The 10,637-nt window shown below is 40.8% G+C and overlaps 1 protein-coding gene across 1 annotated transcript in view; it reads left to right on the plus strand.

Moving 5' to 3' along the window:
• Positions 1 to 4,727, plus strand: part of mtbp (MDM2 binding protein) — a 31,959-nt gene extending 27,232 nt beyond the window's left edge. Inside the window, exons 20-23 of the mRNA XM_069656937.1 lie at positions 165 to 277; positions 1,940 to 2,053; positions 4,447 to 4,512; positions 4,600 to 4,727. Coding sequence (XP_069513038.1) covers positions 165 to 277; positions 1,940 to 2,053; positions 4,447 to 4,512; positions 4,600 to 4,638 — 332 coding nt within the window. The 3' untranslated portion in view covers positions 4,639 to 4,727. The remainder of the gene's footprint in view (positions 1 to 164; positions 278 to 1,939; positions 2,054 to 4,446; positions 4,513 to 4,599) is intronic.
• The last annotated feature ends 5,910 nt before the right edge of the window (positions 4,728 to 10,637 follow it).

Consider the following 10,637-nt stretch of genomic DNA (forward strand, 5'->3'; position numbering starts at 1 on the left):
TTTATCATTATTTTTTAAATCTTTCAAACGAAAATACTTCAAACTACAAATAAATGAATTCTGACTATTTTACCATCTGTTAATCTCCACTCAGACATATGCTACAGATTTGTGCTGCCATGACAGAAGGCCTTATTGTTCATTTTCCCAACACTGCTCTGCAGGTTTGGCGACTCTTTCTTCGGGCGACAAACCTAAACCTCAACAACAGAAGACACTTCCAGTACAAGCAGAGGACAAAACCTCCAAAGAGTCACGCTCCCAGAAACACAACAGGGTGAGTGTTAAGCGAGGGAAAGAATGTTCCCAACACACAATGATTAGTTGTTTTGGGAGCACTGCCACTAGATCACTAAATGTCAAATAAATACAACTTTGCCTTCATGTCCGGGAGTTACAGTTTAAGTGAGTCAGAGTTTCTTTTTCGGCAGCTCTTTGGAAGCCGACCTTGACCATGAAGGTGTAATGTTGCACTCGTTGGTGATTTATGTTAAACACTGTGTTTATGGAAAAATAACTTTTCGTTGCTGGCCAGGTTAACCTGTGAAAACTAGGGTTAATTACACCTTGTAACCTTATTTCGTAGCTCTGGTTATTGATACTGCCAGTTATGATTAGGAATGTGCAGAAGTTATTTTTTCAAGCTTCAAATATGGTGACCAAAATGTTCATGTAAAAAGATGTTACAATGATAATCAATCAAAGATAAGACCCCACATTTTGCTTCTGGCAAATTCATACCTGCAAAACTGAAAACTGAATCATATACTGCAAATTTAATATAAAATGTTACCCAATAAAACAGCATCAGCAAGGTGAGGAGGAGCTTGAAATGCACATTCATCAGGCAGCAAGTTTCCTTCTTTGTCAATCGTGTGAAATTCACGCTCTCTCTCTCTCACAGCGTTCCAGTGTGCTTACAGGCTAATGTTAGCATCGTTTAAGTAGGTAGGGCTAAACCAAAAACGGAGCATCAGTTTGTTTCACCATTGTATGAAATATAACTCAATTTGAAAGTTTGTAGCCATGCCTAAGCCTAAGTAATTAAAATGTTATCACAACTGATAGAAGCTGTAATATGTGCTTGTTTAGCAATGAAAAGACAAACTGTTTGCGTGTAGAAAGTTTGTGCAAAGTTAGGGAATCAGACACAGTTGCAGACAGACATTCATTCTTCTATAGATGAGAGTTCAGCAGCTGCTCCAGCAAAGATTAATGTTTAATGTTTAGCATGTAATTGCATCGAATGTGTGGGCTGCATTGTAATGTTGTGGAAGATCCACTTGAAGAACCATTACCAGACCGCCTGCTGGCTGCCTCCACAGGCGCACACGTACACGCGTTCTCATCTGTGACGTATTTGTACAGTTTGTGTAAAGAGAAAATCATATTTGGACACATGCAACACACACACACACACACACTCCTGCACACAATCTGCATCCCGACCTTGACTTGTTCTGGTTTGTGATCACTATGCAAACAGGCCCATCATCCCAGTATACCCGACATAGGAGAGAACAGTTGGTCCTGTTCAGAAATAATGATAGCAGTTTATTCGGGACAGAGATTAAAAGCAGCCTCTCTGCTCCTCGTGAGACTCAATGGCACCGATGATTCCTCACAATAATTTATGGTGTTTCCTCAGAACAGTCACAGTGACAAGATTAAAAGCAGATCTAGTCATTTCAGGAACGTGTTCTCCCTCTCTGTGCTCGCAGTAAAATATTTGTGTGTTTGCGAGCTCACGCTGTGAACGTAAAGGCAACTCTGTGCAAGGACGTTCAACAAAGTCAAGACGCTTCAACATCCCTTTCTTTCAAATATGGAGCTAAAATTAGTTTCTCTGAACAGGGTTAGAGTCAGGCAGTGTGGGAATAAACACAACTAGATTTGTGCTGCCGTGAAATGTGTGTGCGTGTCTCTTTTGTGTCCTCAGATGCTGCTGGAGGTTGTAGCTAAAGCCCTCAAACACCACGGGATCACTGGCGAGCATGAGCGCTTTGAGGCCTGCAGCAAAAGGCTGTTTGATATCTCCAAATTCTATCTCAAGGTGAGTCTTTTTTACTGCCCACTCACAGTGAGCGCCGTCCTCTCTCTGACAGTTCCTTTATTTTAGAGCTTCTGTACATCCAAGACTACGATTGTGACCATATGTTGTGTGTCGTTATGGATCCTCGCAACAAATCAGCACGATAACAGGAACAGCTTGAAGTCATAATTTGTCTTTTTTGTTGTGTTTTGGCCACATTTAATCTGTTTTCTTTTGTGCCTGCCTGTAAATTGTGATCAGGTGTTTCGTTTGATAGAATATAAACAGCGAGGGGAAACTGCCGAACATGCCAGAAGTGGAGAAGAAGTACTCAAAGCCTTTATTCAATCAATAGAAATATAGCAAAAAGTACTGTTACTCAGGGGTTCTCAAACTTTTTGGGGCCAGGGACCCCTTACAGTGGAGAACATTTTCCCTAATACGATTAAGATTTGATACAACTTATCAGCCTAAATACTTCAGACCTGTTTCATAGTGATAAACAGAAAAACATTTGAATCATGTTAACACCACTTACAGACTTTAAAACAGAAGCTCATTTTATTCAAACTGCTTGTGGACTCAACTTGACTGCATTTATACTTTTTAAGTAATTGAAGCTTTCAGAAAATGAACAGGAGTAAGACAGCCGCAGGAGCGGTTCGTTGCGACCTGAGTGAGTTGAGTGATTCACGACAGATTGACTTGATGTGTCACAATCATGTCAGTTTCTATTGGTCCACAGCTAACGTGGGCGGGAGTAATGGACACAATATGCTTGTTTCATTGGAGCAAATTGTCCTCATCTGTAGACGTGCAGTTTTTAATGATGCAGCACAATTTTATAATTTATTATAAATGTATTATAATTATTTTGCGGACCCCCAGGCTATGATTTGCGGACTCCCAGGGGTCCTAGGACTCCACTTTGAGAACCAATGCTGTTACTAACTTAAAAGTACATACTTCAGCAAAAGTACATGTCAGCAAAATGTAGTCAAAATGTCACAAATATAAGTACTTTTTATGCAGATTGGACACTGTGTGTTATTATTAGGGGTGGGAATTGCAAGGTAACTCACGATACGCGATATGGGGCCATAGATAACGATAATATCACGATACACGATGAAGGTAAACTGCAGGATTAATTTGGTGTCAGATTCACAGAATTTGACGCAAACTGAGATCAAACAATGTTTTCTTTGGCACCAACAACCATGCCACATTCAAAGTCACTTAAATCTACTTTCTTCATCTTGACCATGTCTACCTGCCTAACTGCATTGAGTTGCACCTTAGGTTTACGGACAAAAATGCACCTCAGAGTTTAGTTGGTTTTTTTTTCTTTACAAGACCGTACAGTGAGAGGAGGCACAATTTCTTTGTAGTTGTTTTTGCTTGCTTGCTAACTGCACCAATCCTCAAGAAAAACACAAACATTAATCAAAGGACAAGGGACTACTTAGGCCTGCATATAATTTACTCCTGTGGTGCATCAGTGGCCGGTTTATTTCAAGTGTTTTATGTAACTGACTGCTGAAAAGAAAAATCCTTAACAGTTTAAACCTGCTGCTGTTTTGTAATTAAATGTTAATATGAAAAACTATCTAGAAACTGTAGCTGTCACATAACTGCAGCGGAGTATGACACACAATTTTTCCCTGTTAAAAGTTTGTGCAGAAGAGGGACTATGTCGCTGAAAATTATATGACTCAGATTATACTATAAGGACCGTACTTTAGTAAAAGAGATTGTTAATTTCTACCACCGAAGCTTTCAATTTACCAGTTGATCAATGGTTGACCAACCTATGGTCATGACGGGTCGGGTAGTGACCGAAAGAATTCCTTCGGAGGGTGTCTGGGCTCAGCCTTAGAGGTAGGGTAAGGAGCTCGGTAATCCGGGGGGAACTCAGAGTAGAGCTGCTCCTCCTTCGCATCGAAAGGAGCCAGTTGAGGTGGTTCAGGCATCTGATTATGATGCCTCCTGGGCACCTCTCTTTGGAGGTTTTCCGGGCACGTCCAACTGGGAGGAGACCCCGGGGTCAACCCAGAGCTCGCTGGAGGGATTATATATCCTGTCTGGCCTGGGAACGCCTCGGAATCCCCCAGGAGGAGCTGGAAAACGGGAGAGGGATGCCTGGGTCACCTTGTTTAGTCTGCTGCCACCGCAACCCGGCCCCGGATAAGTGGAAGAAAATGGATGAATTTCTAGCACTGTTTGCTAGTATTGCTTATTTGCTGACTGACTACAGCTTCTTATTTACAGTACACTTCAGTTTCTCTCTAATCTGTTCTACCTGAATTATTTTCACCAGTATATATGCGTAAGGCTGTGACCTTAAACATTAATGTGAAAGTACCTCAGTGTGTCAGTGTGAGTGATCCTCCTCCTCTGCTGCTTGTTCCCAGGACCTGAAGACGTCTCGGGGTCTGCAGGACGAGATGAAGAAGGCGGCCAGCAGCAACGTTAAACAGGTAACAACACCAGACACCAACAGTTCTCTTCTTAGTTTTACTTATTCCGTACCTGAACATCCTGAAGGTTGTTTTTTCTTCTTGTAGGTCATTGACTGGGTGTTGGAGAAGACATCAAAGAAGTAGAGACGGACTTGAAGAACAGATGAAAAAAAACTCTCTTTTGATGTGATTGTTTCACCTTTAAAAACTTCCACATTTATAAGAGGGTTTCCTTTTAAGCAGATTAGTTTTAAATTGTTATATAAGGCCCGTTTTAATGAATTTAATCCTTTTATTTAATTTTATTTCTTTCACTAAGGTGATCCAATGGCAACATATCATCTATTTTTTTTATTTGTCCTTGCTCACATCTCCAGAGCTGTCAAACCAAGAAACACACAAACACGCTGAGATAGAGTCGACGTGTTGCACTCCGCTCTGACTGCAGGTACGCAGAGAGCACGAGGGCCTCCATGTTCATCAGGTTACAGCTGTCTTCTTGTTCGTTTTGTTCTTAATACAAATGATTGTACATATTTTATCTTTGTGTTTCACATTTTACAATAAAGTGTTTTTGAACCTTTATTTTGTACACAGTGTAACTTCCTGATGACAAAGTGAGCTGGTGGGAGTGTGTGTGTGCGATAAAAGATATGACAGAATATGCGCAGTGTGTTCTGTCTATAAGATATATGTGTTACATTATCATATCTGACAGCTTACAGCTCAGTCTGGATGGTAGCTGTTATTGAGACAGTGAAAACAGAGCTGCGAGCGGTGCAGCACATTATGCGGCGCTGATTATCACTGACGGTCACATTCGTTGTGTTTGTCGTCAGAACAGATCAGGAGCTGATGAGAGACAACTGTCGCAGCCAGGAGGAGCTGGCCACAGGTTTCTGGCAGAAAACGTCCTCCACGATGCCAAGGCAACATCAAACAATCGACTTCACTGTGAAGTTAAACTTAACAACAAAAAGTTTCTGCTTCACAGCAGTGGATGGTTTTATTCTGACTTGGCATTGTGTTGACTGGATAAACAGGATGACTAAGCATGGACACTTTTATTGTTACTGTGCATGAGGAGCAGATTTCTGCTTAGTAAACATTTAGCTGGTAAACTGTTAAACAGGAATAACCTGTTTGGTAATTGATGTGGATTTTAGAGATCCCTAATTAACTAATAATGGTTGAATAATGTCTCTTAGATGTTTCCTGGTGATGTATATAAACCAAAGACTGTATATATAGATGGACACATGGCAGCTCCCTAAAAGTGAAGCAAAAACATATAGATATATATACATCTATATTGTTTGCTCATTGATATAAACAGGTTGCCACTAAGTTCATTGAGAGAGGAATTTCTTCGCTCTTTTCAAATATTAATTTATTAAATAGAAAATTTAATTCTCCACATTTGCTGAATTTATTTGACACTGAACAACTTTTAAATGTTTGTGTTCATCTAATCTGCTGTGTTTCTCAAATGCAGTTACTAGTACAACAAGGGGGTACTTTAAAAGCTATCAGCTATCAAAAATATACAATAATTATACAATCATGAGTTTAATAAAGGAGTCTGTTCTGTTTACGTGAGTGACGGTACTTTCACAGCCGTAGAGAGAGAGATGCGACATTGCAATGGCGGCTCATGGAGCATATTGGACCTCCACTGACGCCACTCTCTGTCTATACGACTCTGGATACTTTGTTCGGGGAGTAGGCGGGGCTGCTCCTCTGCTGTCCTCACCTATGTCGGCAGCACGCACCTGCTTTCAAACATGTCATTGGCCTCATAAGGACAGTCCTTGTAACACATTGCCCACAAAAGCGCACATTGACCTGATGCGGTCAGCCACATGCTAGGTTTTGACCTAGTCTTGTTAAGAGAGGAGCTGTACACATATATATATATAGTTTAGTGTTTAGTAGCAGTAATACACAATTTAAGGGTGTAAACTGCATATGTGACATTTTCAGTGCACTTGTTTTTGTAGAAAAGGATTGAATGTGTATACTTCATTATGTGGGAGCACCACACAATCACAGGGGGAGTGCAGATAGTAAAAGTGTTATTATCTGCATGTGCTGTTAGTATCACAGTGGACTGACAGAAGAGATAAAGCAGTTTACATTGTACCTCATACATCTGAGTCGCACACAAAGTCCTTGATAGAAAATGACCAGAAAAGGAAACACTGAGTGGCTGAGCAGAGAGGGAAGGCCACTTATCACTGGTCCTTGGTATAAAGCGATAACATGAGTCTACTTATGTGAGAATATGTTTCCATTTTTGTTACTGAAATGTTGTTAGATAAGATATAAACACACATACATGGAGCTCAAGGATTTCTGTTAACCTATCTACAACCAAGTATGACAGCATCAAATATCTCATGTTGTTGTACACGTTGTTTCTTGGTTCTAAAGCCAGGACACAAAATAATTCACAGACATGTTCTGTGGGGCCGTTAAATGAACACGGGAAACAACGGGATGAGTCGGCCATCTGTTGTTGCTGCTGCTTGTTAAAACATGTAGTATAAATGTTAATAATGGCCAGGGGAGGCTCTCGTCCCGGGAGGCCTGTCTCTGTAACTGATGGAGGGATGAGAAAATGCAAGTAAAGAAGAAAAATAGGCCGGAGCAGATAAATACGTGAAAAAGAGATAAAAGAGGGAATTAAAGGTCAGAGAGGAAAAGACACTCTTCCATCTTACTCTTAAACCGATTCATTAGACAAACTCGGAGTGTGAAGGATTTCCAGCCAAGTTTAATGTAACGCTGCTGCTTGTTTGCCAGAGAGGCGATTTAGCCTGTGTGAGTGTGGGAACAAACGCACAACAGGTGTAAAAGGATGAGACGGTGTGTGTGAGAGTCGTTCCTCGAATCAGTGATGTGCACTGAAGAGCGAATTCATACAGTAAGGTACTATATTGTTTTCCAGCTGCTCGCGTAAACACAGTCATTGCCAAAGCTATTTCTTGATAATTAAACTCTATTACGATGCATCTTCTCAACCATGAAATCAGCAGCTGAAGCTTCACTTCCTCGTGCCTTTGTTTGTTTTGGAATAATGACATCCATCCATTTACCCATTAGCTTTAGCCATAGAGTCATACAGTATAATAGTAGTGATTTGAAAATAACAGAATAATGTATGATTTTAAGAAGCATTTATTGGAAGTGGTAAAACAAGCTTAAGCATAATGGGGTCTGGTTAATGTTGGCACATAATTATTTCTTAAATGCAGTTATTAGACTAAAGATTTGTTTTATCTCCATTTGATGATGTAGCTCACCTAAAGCATGTTCACTGGCCACTGTAGCTGTATTTGGACTTTGTCTTAGGTCTCTTGTTTCTTTTGTCCCTGTATGTTAATAAGGTGCAGTCATTTGGGAAATGCTTGATTTAATATTCAAAATGTATTTAACTTTGTATCAATTTGCCCTCAGTTAATAACCTGTGTCTCTGCACTGACCTTAAATGTCTTTGTTGTGATCATCTCGAAGAAGGACTGTCCTTATGAGGCCGATGACAACGTGTTTGAAAGCAGGTGCGTGCTGCGGACTTAGGTGAGGGCAGCGGACAAGCAGCCCCGCCTACTCCCCGAACAAAGTATCCAGAGCCGTATCAAAAATAAGTGAAAATCCAAAGAAAAAGAAACAAATTTGACGCTCAGATGAAGTCAAACAGTCTAAAAAGGAAAGCGACCATCAGCGAGGAAAATCAAGAGTTACTACCGTGACTAAGGGAGCCAACTGTGGACATCTGGTTAATTGGGACGTATGCACCAGTGATTCCTTTTTATAGCCTAAGAAAACAAAACTTTAACTTTAAGGCCTCCATAAGCTTAGCGTTCAGTCTGAACACATCAAAAACCACCCAAAAAAACAAATTTCACAACTTCTGTGTTGTGTTTTCTGTAAATTTTCTCTCCCTTCAGTATGATTTGCTGTTTTAAATGGTAAATATAAAGCACCTTTCTAGACTTCCGACTCCTCAAGGAGCTTTATTATAAGACACCGAGGGGTGAACTAGGGAACAAGTTCAGCTCAGGTCGAAGTGGTTCAGTGGTTAAATCAGCGGCCCATGTACAGTCCTCGATGCAGTGACCCAGAGCTTGACTCCCACCCTCGTGTTATCCCCCATTCTCTCTTCACCTCTTTCCAACACTATCCACTGTCCTCTCTGTCATAAAAGGCCAACATAATGTTTAAAGTCAGGCACCACATTTCAGTCAAAAACTTGCTTCACTGGAACTAGGATCGTTGTTCACTGGATTTAACGGCTGATCGTTAGGACATCGTTGGATTTCTGAATTTTCTTTTGATTTTTATTGGACAACATTGAATTATTGGACTTCCACAGCAGCATTTCAGCGAAGCAAACCACATTTTGACTCCAACAATGTCACATTCACTCTTTCACACACTGTGATTGACTGGCGATCAGTCCAGGTTGTACCCGCCTCTCGCCCAATAACAGCTAAGATAGTCTCCAGCCCCCCAGTGACCCTGAACAGGATAAGTGGTATAGAAAATGGATGGATGGATGGACTCTCTCACGCATACATTTACACACTCATGTAGTGCATTCAGGGGTTCAGCATCTTGTCTAAGGATACTTCGACATGTAAAAAGGAGGAGCTGGGAATCGAACCACTGACCTTTGTTTACAGTCACAGCCGCCCTCCCCACACTGTCAGCCATCTAGTTCTGCTGTAAAAGACTGGCTTCATTTAAACTCAAGTTTTGCCTGGAAAAAGTCCAGCGATCATTTCAAGTCATTAAACCTTAAAGCCCACAACCTCGGTGTCCTCCATGGTGGTTACCTCCCTGCTACTTATTATGTCCCTGTGTAGGTTAATGGAGTATAATTTCAGTTACATCAGGTGGAAACACTAAGCTGCAGTGTTATAATCAGTGTGTTACAATAGAGGACTTGGACAGGCACTGACAGCTCCTACACCAGAGGGATCTGCTGTCGTGTTTAGGCAGCCATGTTGGTTTTTGACCTCACATACGAGAAACTCTTCCACAGCGGCCATGATTGATACTCTATACCTTTACTGGAACAGTAATGAGCTGGAAGTTAAAAGACTCCAAAGTCCCCGGAGAAACAGGCCGACACAGACTGCTGCGTTCATACATTTTATACAACAGTAATTAGAGCTGCACAGACTATAGGAACTCTAACAGTGCCTATGTGTGTGTGGCTTTGATTGTGTGTGTGTGGATGAGTGGCTGATTTAGCCCAGGTGCATCAGTGTGCGACAGTGCTCATTTAGTTGACAAAAATGATAAAGCAAAAATACACATCAACAAACCTTTTATAGGACTTGATGAAAATGAGAAGCCGTTAAATTGAAATTACGATCATGATTGTCATCTAGCCTTCACAGCCAGACGCCATCTGTGCCAAACTCTCTTTATGAGAGATCATAGTGGACGCGCACGACTGTGACCAAACAACATATCACCCACCTGTGATGCACAGCTGAAAGGTATTTAAACTTTTCTCTCTCGCTTTACTTTTGCATCATAAGCAGTCTATTTAAAAAGTGTGCTTAAAGGATAAGTTTGACCTTTTGGCAGGTACGCTTATTATCTTTCTTGGCAAGAGTTCGATGAGGAGATTACTACCACTCTCATGTCTTCCATTTAGATATAAGCTACACCCAGGAAACAAGTAGCTTAGCCTTGCATGAAGACTTGAATCTAAGACATTAGATTTTAAACACCAACACCTCTAATGCTGAATAACTAACATGTTGTATGTTGTTTGACCCGTACAATGAGACAAATGCAAAACTAGTATGTTTAAGAGGAGTTTCAAAAAGCAGCAACAATGTTGGGTTTGGTTAAAAGTCTGTAAAGTTAAAAGCTTGCTTTGTGCAATAACATTGTTTAATACTGCGTTGCTATGTAATGTGATTACGATTTAAGTTAGCATATTAGCGATAACTTACAGTTCCTTTGTCTGTAATTACCTGCTGTTTATTCTAAGCTTAATCCAAAAGGCAACTAGGCTTGGTTGAAGTTCTTGAAGACGTTCCACCTCTCATCCAAAAGGCTTCTTCAGGTCTAACTGACCGATGGATATGTGTCAATGAAGCCATCTATGTTAAGCTGGAAAA

The sequence above is a fragment of the Semicossyphus pulcher genome, unplaced genomic scaffold, assembly GCF_022749685.1.
Source record: "Semicossyphus pulcher isolate SPU_LCO1_2020_fin unplaced genomic scaffold, fSemPul1.0.p SCAF_9, whole genome shotgun sequence".
NCBI classification, from domain to species: domain Eukaryota; kingdom Metazoa; phylum Chordata; class Actinopteri; order Labriformes; family Labridae; genus Semicossyphus; species Semicossyphus pulcher.